Source organism: Prenolepis imparis, unplaced genomic scaffold, assembly GCF_030444845.1.
Source record: "Prenolepis imparis isolate NDT839.2.m4 unplaced genomic scaffold, iyPreImpa1.0 SCAF_4, whole genome shotgun sequence".
Classification (NCBI taxonomy): Eukaryota; Metazoa; Arthropoda; class Insecta; order Hymenoptera; family Formicidae; genus Prenolepis; species Prenolepis imparis.
Window position 1 is genome coordinate 398,025 of NW_028141162.1, and position 21,179 is coordinate 419,203.

The window sequence follows — 21,179 nt, forward strand, 5'->3', positions numbered from 1 at the left end:
AAAATTTTGTTAATTATTTCATATTACATTCTTTTGTGTTAAATTATCTCTGCAAGATAAATAATGTAAGGTTATGAGACTTAAACTTTTTATAATATACAAAATATACTAAAAATTGGTAGTCACAATTTCAATCTTTTTAGTATGTTCTTCATGCAAATTTATAATTTTTTATTTTTAAATCAATAGTTTATACAATAATCAAGCATATGACCATAATTTATTCATAAGTTAAAGAAATAAACAATATATATGTGTGTGTGTGTGTGTGTGTGTGTGTGTGTGTGTGTGTGTGTGTGTATATTGTTTATTTCTTTGTATTTTGAATAAATTATAGTTATATTGCTCGATTATTGTATAAACTATTATTGACTTAAAAATTACAAAGAGAGATTACATCAGCATTTATATAATATTTAAATGGCTTTATTAACCATTCAAAGTATATACAGACACACATGCACAATCATAATCAAATTAGGATAATTTCACAAAAAAGTATAAAAATTAATGTTACACTTTATATATTACAATTTTTCCCTTAATGTGTATAGAAAAAAATATATCAAAATGTCTCATAAAAAATAAATTTAAATTGATAATATATCTTTTTGAATAAATGAATGTGTGTGTGTGAATGTGTGTGCATGTAATATTCACATAATATCATAGATACATGAAATATTTCATTTGACTTTTGCTAAAAGCAAGATATTGCTATCATATAAAATACAAAAACAGAAAAATATTTTTTTTGCACAGCATATTTTTAAATTTAATAATATTTAATCATTTAATCAAAAAATATATTTTTTAAATTAATTGCAGACAAATAGTATCAAAGTTATTTTATAATAAAATAAAATAATGTCATTATAGAAGCATTTTTAACAATCTGTTTTAAATCTTAACTTTTATGTAAAAAATTACATAGTGAATATAAATCCCCTTTCTCCTATTATATATAATTATAATTACGCACTTGCACTGTGTCTTTTTATACATTATATTAATTATATAATTCTCTTTATAAAATATTTATATTTATATGCATAATTGACACAATTTTTGCATTTATCAATAGTGCTTTAATTTTCAACATAATAAGAAAAAATATGTTGTAAAATGTTCATAACAATATAACCATTGTAAACATTAGCAATGCAATATAGTGCATAAACATAATTATTTGCTATCAATTACAGTACTATACGAGTTGAATATAGCCTTTAAATTGCAACTTGAAGTAATGACGATAATAAAATTCAGTCTGCTTTTTATATAGTATAGGTATAGAGTACATAAACAAACACACTAACAAATGAATTTATATATCGGAATAATAAATGATAAAATTTTAAATTGTACTTGGACATCTTTAGATTTTGCAAACATGTTTGTAGGCTTTTAAATTTTTGAGAAAGCACGTTCTTTCTTATCTATTAGACAGAAATCATTTTCACATCTGCAACTATAGCTTCCAGTTTAGATAGTCTTTTTTTGTAATAGATTTGCATCATCATATATAGTAAATCTAGATCTAGCCAACTTAAAGTTAAGGCATAATCTCGAATTTCTACAGAATACAGATTGAATGTTCTGTACTTCTCTGCAGAATCGATCATATTTATTCCAAGTGTGTATACATAAACCTCTTGTAATCTTTGTATGAAAGACAAATGACGGATGATAGGGACTATGATATATTATATCAAAAACATTGAAAAGTGCCGAGTGGATCTTCATCACGTATGACAAGTCAGATCTGAGTAGAAAACCTGGGACGTGGTAAGTCTCCAAACACTGTATCACCATGGACACTTTTAGCTAAGGCTTTAATTGAAGCTCGAATATTGTGCGGATCTAACGGATCAGTTGGCAACTGTAATTTTATATATATATATATATATATATATAAATTTTTAATAACATATATTTATATTTATTGATATATATTGGTATTTTGATATTAGATTTCTCTTAAATAAATTTCAATCAAATAAGTAACCAAAAAAAATTAAAAATACAGATATCCCTTGTAATATAATTGCAAAAATTAAAAATTTTATAGAATATTACCTGATCATCATTTTGGTCCTGTACTGCACGACGAATAGATGGAAAAGCAGGTACAGTGACTGGTAGTGATTTAGCTAAAGTGGAGTGACCATCTCGTTGACCCCTTGGCATATGAATCCCTTCATTTTGACTTGAATCTGAACAAATAACTATATTAATGTAAATCTGTATAAATTATTGCTATGTAGTTTTATTATTAAGAATAAGATAATACATCGTACCATCGGTATCGGATCCCTCTTCTGAAGACCACTGATGTAATTGATTAGCTGCATCTGTATCTTCTATTCCCTCAAAAGGAAACAACGCTTCTGTATCGAAACTGGCTGATTCTTTAGTACAAATATATATTGGATTTTTCTTTTTTGTATTTTTATTCTGCAAAATTTATTATTTAGGAATATGAATAATTATAATAATAATGAGATATTTGTAAATAAATCAAGTAGTGCTTAGAAAATTTAAAATAGGAAAAGTGACTTACATTAGTAGAATCTTTAGAAGAATGTTTAGTGATTATCTCACGTTTAACATTCGAATCAGTAGAAATTTTCATATCGTTGAATACTAGATTGGACTTAGGATTAACTGTATTAGCTGCAGAGGTAGTTAAAGTATTCTTAAAGCTGTCAGGAATTATTGGTGAAGTTTCTACATCATTGGTTACCCTATTTACCTCTTCTCCTCTACACACTAATCTAATAATGAACAAATAAAAATTACATGGTTATTATTGCAACAACAACAGCATTGTGTTGTAACATATTTTGAAAATAATTTGCTATTAAGGATCATACTTTGATAACAGTCTATGTTCGTTGTGCGCTCTTTCACGAAATTGTTCCAACAGCTGATATTGCTCTGCAGTAAACGCACATATTTTATTTTCTATTACTACTGTTTGACGTTGTACAGCTTCCTCCAATTGTTGTTGTAATCCACCTAGGGCCACTTGAGCCGTGTTAGGTAATTGTGAAACTACATAAGTGTAAAAGAAAATATATAACATTTAAATCATATTTAAGTAGATTATTTTGAAATACAATAAAATTGGATGTTGTCATTCATACACTTACCGGAAAATTTATTAGGCTGTTGTAAATAGTCATCAAGATCTTCCAAACTGTGATTAATTACTATCCTAAACACTGGGCTGTAATCTGGATTGGACTTTAATTTGTTTATTTCTTCAGGAGATAACTGAAACAGAAGAAAAACATGATTACCATGTTGTTGACAGTATATAAATAGGTAAAACAAGCTAATGCTTTGAGGAGAAAAAAATTATCTATATAGTACATATGTAAAAGGAATTTTGGTCAACTTGTAAATTATCATATCGCGAACAAATATCTTTTTGTGATATGCCTGAAACTTACAACGATATTGCTATTAATGAGAACTAAAGCGGCGCCATATTCTCTATGGACAGCATGGGTATAAATTGAGCAATTGTAACAACGATGTATAATCCATGATCCAATATTTCTTATTTCCACTAAACCAGGTTGTTCTTTAGTAATAGTCTCCAATTCCGATACACTGGCTAGATCCTGTATAAAGAATAAAATAAATGTTTTACTTTAATGTTACATAATATATCCAATTTTAATTATTTTGTTGCAATTATGATTAAACAATATATTGACTAGGATAATATAATTAATCTTGCAGATTTCATTTAAAAAAAAATACAAAAAGAACACAAGTCTCCTTAAATACTTTTGACGAAAACATAAAGGAAGATGTATTACGAATCAAAACGTTTTAATTATTAATACTTACATACAGGTGTTACATAAAACATTTCACATGCAACAATCACGAAGAATATACAAAAGATAGAAAATAGCGTTCGACAAGTGTCAAACAACATACAAGATGATCGAAGCATCGAGTTATTATCGTTACATATTGTAAGAAAATCACTACAATTTCAACAAATTCGAACTCATGATTCTGAGATCTATTCGTGCCAATTGACGTAAGAAACATTTTTTTTTGTATTTATGTGTGGGGGGGGGGAGAAATAAGTGCGTATCGATCATAATCAACTTTGCTGTTAAAAGACAAACAAAAGAAAAAAATGACATAAACTTGCACACACACGTATACACATTCGCGAATCTCAAACGTATTTTTTTTGTGTGTGTTCTTTAAAAAATGTATTTTTTCGCGAATTTTTAATCGTATTCGCATCTTCGAGAGAGAGGGAGGAAAATTTGATGCTCACTTCGCGAAAGAAGGCATCGGCGCGTTCCAGATCAGTCATCTCGACGTTGTCGATAATGAGCCGCTGTAGTTCGGTGCTCCTGGATCTGATGGACACGTTCAGGCACTTGCAGGTGATGTGCATCTTTCGACTAGGCGAGGAGAGGAGAGGAGAGGAGAATGAGCGAGGAAAGGAGCGCTTGCTTTTCGTCTTTCAGAGATGGGAAATCCGCCACTGTGCACTTGTAACCACTCGATCGAAATCTTGGCAAATTGGATTTTTTCTTTGTTTTCGAGAATTTGCCTTCGGAGATTCCTCATCCAACTACTCCAAACTACTCGGCTGAAAACAGCTGATTTCTGTCGCTCGTGACTTCTCGACGACTCGCCGCGCCGGCTCGATTTTCCGAAAGGGATGCAGGGGAATAAAAGAGATTAAAAAAACGTCGAACGAGATGATGAGCTTCTGCTGTCGTCGCGCGATTCTCCGTTTGTAAAAGTTGCCGTCTCGCGAACGATCAATATATATATATATATATATATATATAGGGAAAAAGCCAAGGAGATGAGCGTCGGTTTCTAGAAATATATGAGCGATGAACGAACTGGACCGCCGTCTGTTATTAGAACAGAATAGATGTTAGAATAGCCGGATCGCGAAAATCTCTCGCATGCCTCCTTTCTTCCTCGGTTACTGCCGCTCCGAGTTTACAATGTTTACTTTCACTCGTATGTGCTTATTTACATCGAACTAGGGAGTCGGTCGGAATGTGTTGTTCGCACGAGTGTCGTACGATATCGTTTGTACTCGTCGTCGGCCGAGCCCGTTGATATGTATGTAGCGACACGACGAGGGAGGGAAGGCGAGTGTTTATGAAAATTTTGGCCGACCCGGAGCGAGACTAAAAATAAACGCGATTTATAGACGTGCGCAGTGACGACCTGACGACGGCGATCGTAAAGCCGAACAAAAACACACTCGCTAGTCAATTGATCGACTAAAAAGAGCGATTAGCGCGACAGAGACACTATACCTACACTGCCAGATATACTGAAAGTTTATCTTCTTGACGCGTTATATGTATATACATGTTTGTATATCAATTTTCTATACTGGTGGTTTCTATATCGGAACATCTGCGTAAGAATGAAAAATAGAATCGATTGGACGATAAGACCACACTTTTCAGCTGCACTTCTTTTCCCTCTCCTTCTCGCCAAAAAAACACTTGTTTCCCTTTAAATGTCGCGGAATTGCAGTATTAAAAAGAATATGGACCTATCTGATATTTAATCGCATTTTCTATACACAATTTTAGTCTTGTATTCATTTTAATTTTAATGTCGAAAATGTAAGAAAAGTGCAATTGTTCGAAAAAAAACTTATATACATATATATACAGGGTGTCCCAGAATGATGGGGACTAAATTCGTGCGCAGATTTCTGGGATCATTTGGAGGCGATTTTTCCTCAGCGAAAATGTCGAGGGAGGTCATTATTTTTTGCATGTTTCCAATTTTTGCCATCATGTATCTTTGTAACAAGGCCTTAAATTAAAATTCTATTAAAGTAAACTCTACCTGAAATTAACTGAAGAATGTGAATTTATTATTATTTTATTTCCACAAGGCTTCGTTTGCGAAAAACCCTTTATTTTCAATCGCTTATAACGCGAAAATTATTGGTGTCTCGACATTTTTGCTGAGGAAAAGTCGTCTCCAAATGATCCCAGGAATCTACATACGAATTTAGTCCCCATCATTCTGGGACACCCTGTATACATATATATATATATATGTTTATTAGATGTAGCTACACTTTTTACAGCCGCATATCTGATCTTCTTCGCTTCTGAAAGTCTAAAATATATATATGGAATATATCTACAAGTAGTTTTATTTTAAATGTAAAAAGGTGAAAGAGAGGAGTGTGAGATTTAAAAAAAGATCAAATTTATTAACATCGAGAACAACTGGTAAACTTACATTGACTTGCGAGGTTACAAATGGCCTTGAAAAGTGTGTTATTTGTGAGATTCATTAAATACATGTTATCGTTAATTTTTTGTTTCTCCGTGTTCGTGTCTGTGAATAGAATATTTATCTTTACGAAAGAGTTTTTGTAGCGCATTACTTGTGCTTACTAAATCTGCGTTATCTCCTCTATTATTATCATTAAAACAGGAATTATATCTATTTGTAGTTTACAGAGAGTATAGTCTGATAAAAAAACGAAGTTTGTCATATTATTGATAAATTGAAATTTGATAACGAAAAACGAGAGATATATAGGTTTACAATCAATTATATATATTTTATCGATATATATACTATAGAATATTATCACTGAGAACAATGTCGTGTCAATAATCTGAACTGATGACTAATATTTTAACAATTTAATTGCTTTTATAGATTTTTAAGCTATTAAATATATAAAATATATATAATATTAAGCACAGAATTCTCTAATAAAGCCAAACTAATTTTAGGCTTATTTTATTATTTGGTATTTTATAATTTGTTACAAATTTATTTTTCATAAATGCATTTATTATGTACATATATCACAATTAATATAGTAGTAATAAAATAATGATGTTATATATAATTTGTATATAGTAGTCACAATATTATTCATATTTACACAATATATTTGTGTCAGTGTAATGTCAAATCTATAAATATATCGAATATCTATATATTACATATAGTATATAATACACACATATACATATGTATAATACAATTGTGTAAATGTAAATAAGCTCTAATGTATATTAGATGTATACAGAGTATTAAAAAATGCTTCTATGCTGGAATGTGTGTTTAAAAAAATGCCATTTTTAGTTATATTCCATTTACAACTTAGAGGTTTCTTCCTTTAACTTGAAATACTCATTAAAACGTATTGCAGCATATCTGAAAATAATTTTTAAAAATTTATTGTATATATAATTTCAGAAAAAAAAAAAATATTTCACTAATATAGTTCTACTCTAGTTTATAAGAAAATAATAATCCATTGTTATTGTTTCCTGTTTTATCAGACTTGACATTCTTGTAAAGTATTTTTTTTTGTTTTTTTGCAACAAGCATTTATACTTACTCCAAAAAATCAAAATCAATATGCGAATGCTCACTTTGGATGAGAGCCCAACAGCCCCAAAAGAAGTGTGGCAAGGGAGCAAATTTAGTAACCTGCCAGTACAATTTGTTAATTTCTTTCTCAGACACATTACTAGTCGCATTATACCTTTGCAAATATTCTTTCAACCATGCTTTTTGAAAATTTTCATTCGGATACAAAGAGTAATCTGGCTCATCGATACCTTAAATATATATATATATGTGTGTGTGTGTGTATAAAATCTTACATAATGCAGACAGTATACACTTAGTTAATTAAAAATGAAGCAAATAAAGGGTACGTTTTTTAATCCAGTACTTTTGAGGTTAAAGGGAACATGGAATACTTTGAGAAAGAGTATGTAATTACCAGCAAATTCCGCAAAGTGATTAGTTATATCAAATGCTTGATAGTTAAATGCAGTATATTCATAATCGATGAAAACAACATTCTCCTGCTCCTGATTGTACAGTACATTTCCTAGTAAAAGATCATTGTGAGCGTATACTACAGGACTATTCACTTTTGAAAGTGTTTTTTCCAATAAATAATATTCCTTTTCTAATTCTGCATATGGTAAAATCAACATCTCAAACCTTAAAGTGAAAGTTATTATAAGAATTGGAGCATTTGGATATTTTCTGAATATATTTTAGATAATATATCTATAGAAAAAGATTCTAATTCATAATTCTTGCTTACTTTGCTTGCTTGAGAGGATCGGAAAACTTTTTAGGCATAATTTGCATAAATTTTTTTGCTTTTTCCCAAATAAAAGCTTTCTTTGACTCATTCCAGTCAGGTCCAGTTTCAGGCTCAAGACTATGCATTTCAGCCATACGTCTCGCGATTAATGGATACACTTTTGGGTCCCTAATTGTTTCTAGAGTCAGAGTTTCACCTTCCAAGAATTGATAGGCGAATCCATTATTAAATGTAGCATAAATACAATGAGTATAGCCAGCCTTGTTCAATATCTGTACAAAAATATTTATTCCATATGCATTATAATTACTCGCCATATATGTTGACGTTGCTATATTTTCATCAAACATAAATACATAAATTTAAAAGTTTGAATTGATTACAACAGTAATGAGAAAATAGAATAATGATATATATATATATAAAATCAATAAAATCTTTACCTGAATATTTTTTAATTCATTTTTTCTATCAATCAGTAAATCCGAATTATTACCATAAATTCGAATCAGGACCATATCTATATAATGCCCTGAATACCATACTCCTACCAACTTGTTTGTTTTCCCATCAGTAAATGGCTGATACAAAAGAAACAAATATTCATTGATTATTTATCTTATCAAGTATATTTGTAAATGCTTATTAATACAAAAATGTAAATATGCTATCTACAAGAAAAAACTATCGCATATTAATGAGAAAAGTGAATATTTATCGATAGATAAATAACAATATTTAATAAAAATAGGCAAGTGGTCATATTTTCTTATGAAAGGCATGAGATATTATTTTCTCTTGAGAGATTTTACATCATTATATATATTGTGAGAATAATTTTGATTATTGTATTACCTTGAACTGCAGTTCTTGAAGAGGCCAGGATGGTCTAATCCTCTTTATAACATCTATTGCACCATCGATAATTTTATCTTCATCTATTGTAATGTTAAGATATTCTTCACATACATTCATAGCTTGGTGCTATTTATGGGAACAAGTTATACAAGTTTCCTTTTTAAGTATTAATTTTACTTAAATACTTTTTTCTTTTCTCATAAAATATTAGTAAAGTATTGTTAAAATATTAAATATAGCTGAGATTTGTTTATATAAAGTTGCAGATAAAATTTGAATTTTAGAAACTTGGAGTATATATTTTCTCTATATAAAAGGAATAAAATATAATATAAATTTTTTGAGAGACAAAAAATTGCTACAAGCATACGAGATATTATTTCATAAAAAAATCTACGATAAAGACAAAATTGTGCACAGCAAAACACTGATGCACAATAATAACAGATGTGTATGAAAACTGTTATAAACTATAAGCTCTACGGTTGCCCCACTGCAACTGAAGTGGGAAATCCGGTCACACATGCTCTTATATCACTCATATTGATAAAGTGGTGGTAGCCAATTGAAGAAAATTGTGACATTGAAAACTTTTCATATATTAACTTAATCGTTCTTTCTATAAAACTGATATTCTCTGTCAGGGATCGCATTTTATTGTATCTATAAATTTCGCGTGTACCGATAAATATATGTAAAATATGCGATCTTCTGTCAAATTTTTGAAACATTTGTTGCATAAGTATAAAGTTTTAAATGTACTATGTGATTATCTCGCGATTGCTTATCTGTAACAATTTTAGCATTTATAAATTGTCAGTTACATATAGGAGTTTTTTTTACGTCATTTTTATGTCCACGTCATAGAATGATATATTTCACTTTGCTGTGGGGCGAAATATTATCAATATTGAGCAATCGAGTGCAGTTCACAGTTCTTCGATCATGATAATTTTATCATCGAATATACTATGCAAGCGTCATTAGCTTGTTTATAGTTTTATAACACCCCTGTGCTCTGTCAAAACATCACTTTCTTGGCGCGTTCTCATGTTGCGATTGCAGACTATTGATTGCAAATTTTGACCTTGAAGCTAAACTTGTAGAGTTACTAGTTATGCTACGTCCAATAGGAGAGTTTCTTTTCTAGGAACAAAAATGTCATTCAAATCCATAATTTCTATTGGACGCAGGGTGAATCCCCTATAACGCGACATCCAATAAATGACCTACTCATCTGATAAAGGACGTTTTCCATTTGGTGACACAAGTCGACACAAGCATCATTCTATCTTTGTTCTCATAGAATGTAGAACAAAGATAGAATGATGCTTGTGTCGACTTGTGTCGCTAAATGGAAAACGCACAAAATGCAACTTTGAAAAATTTGCAAAGATTGATGTATGGGCTACTGCACACAGGGTTGCGTTCGGAAACGTCGACCGAGTGCATTCCCTCTCTTTCTATATCATTTCTCTCTCAGTGATATAGAAAGAGAGGGAATGCACTCGGTGACGTTTCCGAACGCAACCCAGGACGCGTTACGCGCGGTGAGAAGGCGACGTTAGCCAATAAAAGTTGGATCGAATCCAACTTTGACGCGCGGCAGAAATCTGATTGGCTATCGCGTCGCCTTCTCACCGCGCGTAAAGCCCGAATCACACTAGCGATTGGCGATTGCGTCTGCGATTGCGATTCGTCAAATGGACCAATCAGGAAGCAGCCGGCCAGCGATTGCCGTTTGCCATTCGTCTATTTGTCGAGTCGCAATCGCAGACGCAATCGCCAATCGCTAGTGTGATTCGGGCTTAACGCGTCAACGCGTCCTGTGTGCAGTAGCCCTATGATCAGCGTCCAGCGTCAAACAAAATGGCTCAGTTCATCTCAATTAATGGCGGGAGAGCCAAATCACATCACACGAATTAATAACACTCATTTTACATGTCGTTATTTTATTTTTCTGTAAATATAGTCACATTCTTTGACAGTTAATTATTTAATATCGTTATTTCATGTGTCAACGTATGACATACTTGATATGACATATTTCTAACCTGAATGCTGTATAAGAATATTTTACATTCTTCGTTAACGGCACATTAATATTTAAAAAGGAAAAGAATATTTTACATGCATTAAATGTTGATGTTACTGTATGTACATAATGTGTATTTGTCTATTTGTTTTTTTTTCTTTTTAATCAAGTTTCACGTTTGTGCGTAATTCTAAAATTTTAGTTAATTTTAAAATTAACATATGTATGTTTTGTAATTTTTAAACCACAGAGATTCCCTTGTGAAGTATTCTATTGTATAGTGTTTACACACAAATGTTTATACTGCCACACTGCCACACTGCCTAGTTGATATAAAGTGTGCGTTTGATATATAATAATTGTCTCAAAGAAATAAGATAATTGAATGAAACGCATTACGTGTGTAAATTTCTTGTAGTTGTTTAAAAATTATATTAATAATGTCAAAGAAGATACTTGGTCAAAAGAATATCCAATCTACAATTGTGGGATTTTTAGCAAAGACAACAAACAAAAAGAATATTCTGCAGTCTAGGTAAGTCAAATTTAGATTTTAAGAAAATATCTTTAAGATATTTATGATACATATCAATTTTTATAAAATAATTAAACATATATTTATATATTTCTTAAAATAATAAAAGAAAAATTATTTACTATTTTTTTAGTACACCAAAAGCGAAAGAAGAGAAAATTGATTTAAATGATGAATCCTTGAATGATAAACAAAGAAAGGTGGCTGGAGATTTGGTAACAATAGATACAATATTAAATCTTGTAAGTTATAATTCTGTTTCATAATTATATATATAATATTATCATCAGTTAATTTACACATTTATATAATTTATTAAACATATTATAATTCACAAAAGGATTAATTATAAAACAATATTACTGATTACAAAACAACTTATACTATTTCAATATTTTAAATTGACAGGATAATTCAGACTCATCCAGTTCAGATTCATGCAAAAGTCCATTTAAAACAGAAGCAAATAGAGTTAGTGACATATTGGAACCATATTATGTTGAAAATTCAATAGAGGAAAAGGAAAGAATCAAATCTTCAAAACCATATTATGTTGATAATTCAATAGAGGAACAAGAGAGAATTGAAAAAGAAATCCAATCTTCAAAACCATATTATGTTGAAAATTCAATAGAGGAAAAAGAGAGAACTGAAAAAGAAACCAAATCTTCAAATCTATTACAGAAGAATACAGAAGAATACTCTATGAATACTTCTTTTATTCCCGAATCTTCTGACAGTGAGGAAGATAGAAAAAATGTTAAGAAATGTTTGCAGTTAAATCGAAAGCCAAACAAAGTAGAAAAAGATGAGGCTGTTATATCAGAAATCAATCACTATACCAAGTGTAATAGCAAATATTTTCCTTCCAATAGTCCAACATTAAATAGAGAAAAATCTAATGAGGTCACTAATGTTACACCAAAAAATATAGAAAATGAGCATTTGTGGACTCCTAAGAAGAAACACATCAATAATAAACAGAAGACAAATAATACAATTTCAGATTCTGATACCGATAGTTCTCGCTCAAAGTACAGTGGCAAGGGATCTCCAAGAAAGGAATGGGTAGGCCCTGATATTAGATTAAATCTTAAAGATTTAGGTTTAAATAAGAAGTTAAATTCATGGATTGAATCTATTCGAAAGGAACCAGTAATGTCCACAATACCTGTAAGTTTCATATTGTAAATTAATATTGATTAATGAGACATCGAAAATAGATATTAATTATTTATTTCTGACTATTATATGTAGACTGCAAAGGATAAGGTCCTAGAAAGACGCGAAAATTTAAAGGATCTTCAAATTGAAATTCTTGATAAATTCTGTATTGCACTTGAATCGATCCCATTACCAATACTGGAACAATTTCCAAAGTTTGATCGAGAGGCTTTCATAAAATTACAAGGCCTACATCGACATGTAAAAGCTAAATTACGTTTAATGCAGACAAGGTTATCAAAGTTACAAAAAGAAGATGAACATGATGCATCCATATCTTTGGGAACTCCTGAATCTCTGTCATCAAACTCAATTGAGAAGCCAGTTTTACATATCTCTGAGAGTTGCTTGATGAATAATGATTTTGATACGTCGAATACCTCAATATCTAAAATAATAGATTGTCATGAAAACTCGTCAAATATAATGGAATCACATACAAATGAGCATGATAGTAATATGGAATCCACAATAGCAATCAAATCATCTGAAACTACAATTCCAAATAAGAAGAGTGCTTTCCAATTGAAAAGACCTATCAAAACAGTATTAAGCACTCAAGTTTCTAAAACGATAGCAGAGATGTGGGAGAAAGATCGACAAATGTCAAAGACAGTGAATTCTTCAACAGATTCTGAAAATGTTCCCATACCCATAAAGGATACATTTAATGACAGTATGAAGACACCACCAAAGACTGAAACAAATACATCTATGCAAATAAGCAGCATTAGAGAGAGTCCAAACAATTGGATTAATATTAATGATTCTCAGGGTAAGATAGATAATACATAAAACATTAATTCTTTTTGTATTAAAGATTTTTAATGAGAAAATATTTTATAGGAAGCAGTTGTTATACAGTTTCTGCGAAAGCTAACACATTAACACAAGAGTTAGAAAAATTTCCAGCATTGGAAGAAAATTGTAACATAAATATAAATGATGATTTCATAGGTACAAATTTTATATACAGTTTTTGTTATACTTAGTTTTTGTTATGCTGCAAACAATCTGATAAATAACTATTTTATTTTAACTCATAGATTGGTCTGAGATTCATTGTGCGCAAAGTAGTAAGCACAATAATACTAAAATAAAATCAAAATTTGAAAAAAATAGTGTCGAATATGGAAAGTTCACTGGTAATTATAAAAATGATGGTACTAGTGGAGAGTTTGATGGTTCAACTTATTCACATTCGCAAGAAATGTCAAAGGTATATAAATATTTTTTAGTAATTTCTATTTAAGTGTGTTAGGCAAATATAAATGCCATTATAAATCATTTTTTTACATACTCATAAATTATATATATAGTTATAATAAATATAAAAATATTGCACATTTTAATTGTATTCTCTTATATTTCAGATATTTCGACAAAGGTTTGGCTTATATACATTTAGGCCAAATCAATTGCAAGCTATTAATGCAACTCTAGTGGGATTTGATTGTTTCGTTTTGATGCCAACTGGAGGTGGAAAATCTCTTTGTTATCAATTGCCTGCACTTTTAAGTGTTGGATTAACAATTGTTATCTCACCCTTGAAAAGTCTTATTTTAGATCAAGTTCAGAAGCTTACCTCGCTCGATGTAAGAGAGAAAATGTTACATATTAGATATAATAAAAATATTTAAAAAGCTCATACATATATTTATATATGTCATACACTCATATATACGCTGCTGCTTTATATTATCTTCATTTTATTTAAACGGTTCTAATATCTTGTAAATTTGCAGATTCCTGCAGCTCACTTATCCAGTTCTTTAACAGACAGTCAAGCAGAAGCAGTGTACAGGGAGCTCGCCAAAAAAGAACCCGTTCTTAAAATATTATATGTAACACCAGAGAAAATCTCCGCCTCGCCAAAATTGTGTAATACCCTAACTATTTTATACGAGAGAGAATTGCTAGCAAGATTTGTCATTGACGAAGCGCACTGCGTCAGTCAATGGGGTCACGATTTCAGACCAGACTACAAGCGATTAAAATTTCTTAGAGACAATTATCCCAAAGTGCCGACAATGGCCTTAACTGCAACGGCTACACCACGTGTTAGAACAGATATTTTGCATCAATTGGGTATGACTAATCCGAAATGGTATGTTTAATATACTATTCAACTATTCACACACAAATATATTTACATATATGTATATATATTCTATTGAAATAATTAATGATTATATTTTTAGGTTTATGTCGAGTTTCAACAGGCCTAACTTAAGGTATAGTATAATCTCAAAGAAAGGGAAAAATTGCTCCGACGAAGTTATTGCTATGGTAATGACAAAGTTTAGAAACGTTTGCGGCATTGTATATTGCTTGTCACGCAAAGATTGTGATGATTATGCTGCGCAAATGAAAAAGAATGGTATCAAAGCGTTGAGTTATCACGCGGGACTTTCAGATAATCAAAGAAGCAACTGTCAAGGAAGATGGATCGCTGATGAAGTACATTTTTCTTTTTTTTATGCTCCAACTTTAAATATTATATAATTTTTTAAAATTATAATTATATTGTATCACATAATTGTATTCTTATACAAATATCTTGCTTTTAGATACACGTTATCTGCGCGACTATAGCTTTTGGAATGGGCATTGATAAACCTAATGTGCGCTTTGTGATACATGCAGCTCTACCAAAATCTATAGAAGGCTATTATCAGGAAAGTGGCCGCGCTGGTCGTGACGGCGAGTTAGCAGAGTGCATTTTGTTTTATCATTATGCAGACATGCACAGGATTAGAAAAATGATTGAATTGGATAATCCAAATCCACAAGTCATTAGTACACATATGGATAATTTATTTAAGATGGTAGCATTTTGCGAAAATGCTACAGATTGTCGTAGATCACTTCAACTTAATTACTTTGGAGAAATATTTGATAGACAACAGTGTATCTCAAATAAGACAACTGCATGTGATAACTGCAGATGCAAGGTATGTTATGTGTATGTTGTGTGTGAATAAATAATTATTGCAATAACGTAATAAAATTTATTACTGACATGAATAATTTTAGGAAGAGGTTACAATGCTGGACGTAACTGAAGATGCAAAAGAGATTATGAAAGCTGTACGAGATATCAACAATAGAAAGAATTGTAAACTTACACTAATATTCTTAACAAATATTTTTAAGGGTAGCGATCTTAAAAAGATCAGAGAATTAGGTTGGTATATCCACACAATTTATGTTTAATAATAAATTAATATTTTTATAACAATACATAACTAAATATTCCTTCTTAAACAACAGGTCTTACAACACATCCTCTATATGGTCGCGGCAAATCGTGGAACAGAAGCAACATAGAACGTCTTTTACATTATATGGTACTGCAAGAATATTTGCAAGAAACTATGTATATTAATAATGAAATTGCTTGTGCATATTTAAAAATTGGACCAAAAGCGAGTCAACTCATGACGAGAAAAGATGTAAAGGTAATATATGAAATAAAAAAAGATATATTTGTGGAATATAAAATATATAATTGAATAAAAATTTGCAGTATATACTTTAATTATTAATGATCAAGTTATATTAGCATATATTGTAGTTTTTTTTATTGCATCTTATATATATTGTGTATTTTATTTAATTTCAAATAGGTACAAATCCCAATAAGACAATCGAATAAACCTACGAGTGGCACGGCCGTAGTTTCGACAGTCACAAAGAAAACTGATGGCATTATAAAAGAATTGCAAGACCGTTGCTATGCCGAGTTGATGACAATAATACGAGGAATTGCTAGTACATTGGATGTTTCTGCTTCCTCTATTATGAATATGGTAGCTGTCAGAGCTATGAGTCAGCGTTTACCAGATACTGAAGAAGCCATGTTACAAATACCACATGTTACTAAAGCTAACTTTGTTAAATATGGCAAAGCTCTCTTAGAGATTACACAGAAATACGCAGCAGAGAAAATTGGTATACATATATATGATACTTGTACATCGAGTGAAGATTACATATTGTATATAATATTTCATATTATTGAGTAATTTATTATTTTCAGTATTGTTAGACGAAGATAATGAAGAACAAGATAATGATGATGATAACGATAGTACCTGGGATGACAATGCTTCCAACTATTCTCATAATAGTAATACTAGCAGTCGTCGTGGTAAGAAACGGAAAATTGGCAGTAAATATAACAGTACCAATAAAAAGTATAGACGAGGTGGCTCAAGGTAATATAAAAATAGACGATTGTGTCTTTTTATATATTATTTTTATATAATAATGTATTTTTCGCACATTAGTAGCGCGTGGAGAGGAAGAGGTTCGTCAAGAGGTTCGTCAAGAGACACACCAAAAAGTTCAGCGACGAGAACTAATACAACTACAAAGAAAACGATAGGACTTGCAACTTTTAGTCAGACGAAACAATATCTCGCAAATCCTAATAGATACATGCACATTAGTTAATTGTGTTTCTCTTCTCTGTCTCTATATATTATTTTCAAAGTTTGCGCTGCAGATATAATTCCTGTACAAATCTCGGGATACATGGTGGCCAAAATTATCTGGCGGTTTAGCAATTTTACAGAATAAAATAATTTGATAACAAATGTTTCTGTGAGAAACGTTTTATGTTTTATTTATATATATCCTCTATAAGGATTCACGAGAAATGTATATATAAAAAGGTTTTTGTAATAAAATATTTTTTGTAATATAAATAATTTTGTTAAATATGCAAACAGCAAGTTATAATGTACTAAAATATATAATTGATACGTGTGGGTAGTATTGATAATGCAATGTTACATTTTTATCGTCGTTTAATTGTTTCACATGGATATAAAATAGAGAAAATAATTTCAGATTTCCACAAATAAGATGTTTTCTTTATTAACTTTACACACATATATAACTAGTAATTTATTATTCATTTTAATTGCATTAATCTAAATTATTACTACAGATATATTTTCTGTTTATATTATATTACTAATTAATGTAATACATTATTTACAGATTTACAGATCAGGTTGCATTATCCTACTTTGTCGATCTTCATTCCGAGTATGTTTTTTCAATAAGTTCATCACTTCATTATCAAATTCAGGTGGAGTTGGTTTCACACCAGTGGCCCAATAAAATATGTCCCAATCGTTGGTTGGCAAATTTATAAGTTGGTCGTACAATCTTAATTGTGCGTCATTGAATGTATTCAAATACTTTTTTGCAAATGTGCTAAGAAGTAAACCGTTCTCCAACATTCCGCGTTTACGGGACTGATACGTCAATCTAAAGTAACAGAAAATAGAATGTATCACAAAGGTACGTATGTTTACAAATAATTTCATCAGCAGATTATATCAGCAGTAAATATATATATATATACATAAATAATAATTCTGATATTAATTGTAATTTAATTATAACTATAATAAATAAGGCACGTGACATGTAATACATACAATAACGAAGAAGAGAGGAATTTGTCGACTTTCTGTCGGTGTGAAATTAACTGTGTTCAACTGTAACAAAATTTGTGTAATACCTTGCTCTCTTTAGATCAGCATTTTCTCCTTCGCGTTCCACATAATGCGGAATGTTGGGTTCCCGCCCTTCTGGATGAATCAAATCTTGGAAATCGTCTTTTTGCCTCGAGTAACTTATCGACACGCTTCTTGTAAGCAGAAGTGGCTTAACCTGAAGCATTATTTACATTATCGTCGTTACGTTTGTATAGAATATTTTCGTATCATTTTTTCATAATTAATATCTTGAAATACTTACCCAGGATGTGACACGATTAGATATAATATTCATAATCACGGATAATTTTGCTGCGCATATAATCTAATAATATCTCTTGTCAAGAAGCTTACATTTATATGTTTATAAGCGACAATTGACAACTATCGCCGGTTTCCATCTGTTTTTAATTTTTCTTATCTTGAGAAATATTTCGATAAGATTTCGCTAATGCTCCATAGATGTCAATAAGATCGATAGTCCTCTCTCGGTTCTTTTCGAAACTATACTCTCTCTCTATTCTCTATTTTTTGAAATTTAAAAGTCTCAGTCTTCACTCTTATTTTATAAAGAAAATGTGTGTGCAAAATTAAATAAATTGCGCACCCTGTCGTTTTCTGACTTTCTATTCTACTTAATTATGTGATAGACGGGAAAAGCATAATACAGGAGAAAAATTCTAGTTTATTCGTATACTGCTGTTTCAAATTAAAGAGAGAGTGAAAAAGAGAGAGAAACGGAATAGAATGTTTACTGCTCTCATCTCATCCAGTGTCATTCTTTGAAGAGGAAGACGAAGGAATAGAATAGGTACTATTGCAACTACATGTTCAAAAATACAATGAAACTCAAGCTTATAAATAATCTTAGTAATAATATAAATAGTAATAATCGCACTCTAAACTGCCTTGTAACTCTTCACACATGTTGTAGATTGTAGACAAATGAAGCTGATTGTTGAAGTTGTAACACAAAGGATTATTTATTGATAAGGAAGACGTTTAGAAAGAAATCAGGAACGCTTGAAGTCACAAGAAAAGAAAAAACAAGGAAGAAAATTGAAAGTGGACCTTTGTATGATACGCCAATGTCTGTTGGAACATTGGAAGAAATAATAGATGACAATCATGCATTATATCTACCTATAATATCTACCTCAGTTGATTGCGAACATGTGTCCATTTGTCATCTGTGGATGAAGGTCAATTAGAACTTGATTGTTTTGTATTATTAAATCGTAAAGTTCATGCTATTATTAGTAAGTTGAGACATGATTACAGATGATAATTTTATATATATATATATATATATATATTTCTAGAAAGAAGAGAGGGATACATATAAAAAAACATGTCAATAATCAATTTTTTTTCGTCTTTTTATTTTATGTATTCACAAACGTTACAATTGTTGACTACTTGTACAAGACTCGCAATCCACATGATATTACCACATTATACATTATCACTCATCTGGGTCCGCTATGGCCCTTCTAGGTACTGGTTATGAATTATGCTCTCTCTCTTCTTTTTCTCAATCTTTCTAAGCCGTGACATTCGTTCGTATAATTTATTATTACATGTGTGTATGTGTAAGTGTGAGTATATATTTATATATAAGTATATTTTTATAAGCGCATATTTACATGTAGGTCGATGCAATGCATCTGTTATCCCATAGAGCCATGTAGACTGATAAGGTTTTTTTTTTTACATATTTTCGTCTCACTCGATGACGATCCGTATAAGAAACATTCTACTGGTCTACATGGTTCCATATCAAAATTTGAAAAAATATGCAGTATCATCTTTAACGAAAGGCTTGGACTTGATTTATTTATCTTTATTATATCGGTCTCGCACTTTTTGACCAGCCCCGATTTATCTAGCAGCTACTACGAACGAGTCCTTTTTCTCTAGCGATTTCTATAAACGTATCCTATTTAAAATTCGCAGCGCTTTTCTTTTTCGCCGTGTGCATAAGTCTGCAGGTGCGTATGAGAGTGCGATAATTTTATAACAATCCGGAAGATTCTTCTCGAAAAGGCACTATTGTACGCAAACAAAATCCGCATTTTTAAACTAGTCTATTCAGTGTTTGTCCCGAGCCCGAGCTTTTGGGTATGTGTATTCCTCAATATGCATCTGCGAAGCGATCTCTAGGCGCGGCCGGATGAGATCTCTTAAAATTCTTACAATTAGATGAACGAATTTGCCAATTGATTATATAATCGGTAGATTTGCTGACAACAGTTCTCTGTGACGTCGTTCAGTCGCCAATTTTTTCGTTTTGTTTTTCAGAAGATAAGGGCTTTCACTAATTTTGACCTTTACGACTAGATTTTACATTTTTTATGAACACTTGCAAATCTTGTTACTTATATAACAGTTTGTAAGATTAATGACTGTATGGAATGAGCAAAATTAATAAAATTAACTGTATGAGTTATATTTCACTGGGCGTGAAAATAATAGCCATATACTATGAATATAAGTATAGATAATGAAAAATAATATATATATATATATATATGATATATATAAAATAACACGTGATATAAATTATATATAATTATTAATATTATTTATATATAATTATTTCTTGAGATCGAACCACGCAATTGACGACTGATCGATGCCGAAGGTGAAATGCGTGGATTTTTTAAATAAATTTTATCATCCTTTCATTGCCGAGAATGCCTTTCGATAGATCATAATATATTGTAATGTTTTTGAAGAGGAATCTTACTATTAAATTTCACTTTTTACAAATTGAGCAACAATGTAATTTTTTCGTAAAACTATTATTAATAAAAATAAAATTTTTATTAATTAATTTATAAAAACATTTCAATAATACAATGTATACTTAAAAAAAAAGATAGA

General features: G+C 30.5%; 4 protein-coding genes across 13 annotated transcripts; 1 reads left to right on the forward strand and 3 right to left on the reverse strand.

Moving 5' to 3' along the window:
• Window positions 1-102: 102 nt before the first annotated feature.
• On the reverse strand, window positions 103-5,473 carry Pras40 (Proline-rich Akt substrate 40 kDa). The gene is made up of 8 exons (XM_083037251.1): window positions 4,313-5,473; window positions 3,459-3,632; window positions 3,156-3,279; window positions 2,877-3,057; window positions 2,564-2,777; window positions 2,301-2,457; window positions 2,080-2,216; window positions 103-1,882 (listed from the first exon to the last, which is right to left on the reverse strand). The coding sequence occupies exons 1-8, from the start codon at window positions 4,433-4,435 to the stop codon at window positions 1,760-1,762; spliced, it is 1,233 nt and encodes a 410-aa protein (XP_082893377.1). The 5' UTR covers window positions 4,436-5,473; the 3' UTR covers window positions 103-1,759.
• Window positions 5,474-6,887: 1,414 nt separating this feature from the next.
• On the reverse strand, window positions 6,888-10,042 carry Eas (ethanolamine kinase 1). Of its 6 annotated transcripts, none has more exons than XM_083037259.1 (7): window positions 8,981-10,042; window positions 8,569-8,706; window positions 8,123-8,397; window positions 7,790-8,016; window positions 7,547-7,622; window positions 7,434-7,491; window positions 6,888-7,212 (listed from the first exon to the last, which is right to left on the reverse strand). In XM_083037259.1, the coding sequence occupies exons 1-7, from the start codon at window positions 9,098-9,100 to the stop codon at window positions 7,192-7,194; spliced, it is 915 nt and encodes a 304-aa protein (XP_082893385.1). In that variant the 5' UTR covers window positions 9,101-10,042; the 3' UTR covers window positions 6,888-7,191. The 6 variants fall into 6 exon arrangements, with proteins under 6 accessions (XP_082893385.1, XP_082893384.1, XP_082893383.1 ...); XM_083037258.1 differs by having other exon boundaries at window positions 6,889-7,212; window positions 7,400-7,491; window positions 8,981-10,041; XM_083037256.1 differs by having other exon boundaries at window positions 6,890-7,212; window positions 7,400-7,622; window positions 8,981-9,109; window positions 9,827-10,040.
• An 817-nt stretch (window positions 10,043-10,859) lies between these two features.
• Blm (Bloom syndrome helicase) lies at window positions 10,860-17,378 on the forward strand. Of its 5 annotated transcripts, XM_083037140.1 has the most exons (17): window positions 10,864-11,136; window positions 11,269-11,357; window positions 11,437-11,553; window positions 11,687-11,795; window positions 11,962-12,726; window positions 12,811-13,552; window positions 13,624-13,734; window positions 13,824-13,996; window positions 14,151-14,372; window positions 14,523-14,884; window positions 14,979-15,237; window positions 15,348-15,731; window positions 15,814-15,964; window positions 16,051-16,238; window positions 16,407-16,731; window positions 16,820-16,997; window positions 17,070-17,378. In XM_083037140.1, the coding sequence occupies exons 3-17, from the start codon at window positions 11,459-11,461 to the stop codon at window positions 17,233-17,235; spliced, it is 4,230 nt and encodes a 1,409-aa protein (XP_082893266.1). In that variant the 5' UTR covers window positions 10,864-11,136; window positions 11,269-11,357; window positions 11,437-11,458; the 3' UTR covers window positions 17,236-17,378. The 5 variants fall into 5 exon arrangements, with proteins under 5 accessions (XP_082893262.1, XP_082893263.1, XP_082893266.1 ...); XM_083037136.1 differs by lacking the exon at window positions 11,269-11,357 and having other exon boundaries at window positions 10,860-10,945; XM_083037137.1 differs by lacking the exon at window positions 11,269-11,357 and having other exon boundaries at window positions 10,860-10,945; window positions 17,073-17,378.
• Window positions 17,379-17,628: 250 nt separating this feature from the next.
• On the reverse strand, window positions 17,629-18,716 carry LOC145935651 (succinate dehydrogenase assembly factor 2, mitochondrial). The gene is made up of 3 exons (XM_083037144.1): window positions 18,556-18,716; window positions 18,317-18,468; window positions 17,629-18,060 (listed from the first exon to the last, which is right to left on the reverse strand). Exons 1-3 carry the CDS (start codon window positions 18,586-18,588, stop codon window positions 17,790-17,792), a joined length of 456 nt encoding a protein of 151 aa, XP_082893270.1. The 5' UTR covers window positions 18,589-18,716; the 3' UTR covers window positions 17,629-17,789.
• Between the last annotated feature and the right edge of the window lie 2,463 nt (window positions 18,717-21,179).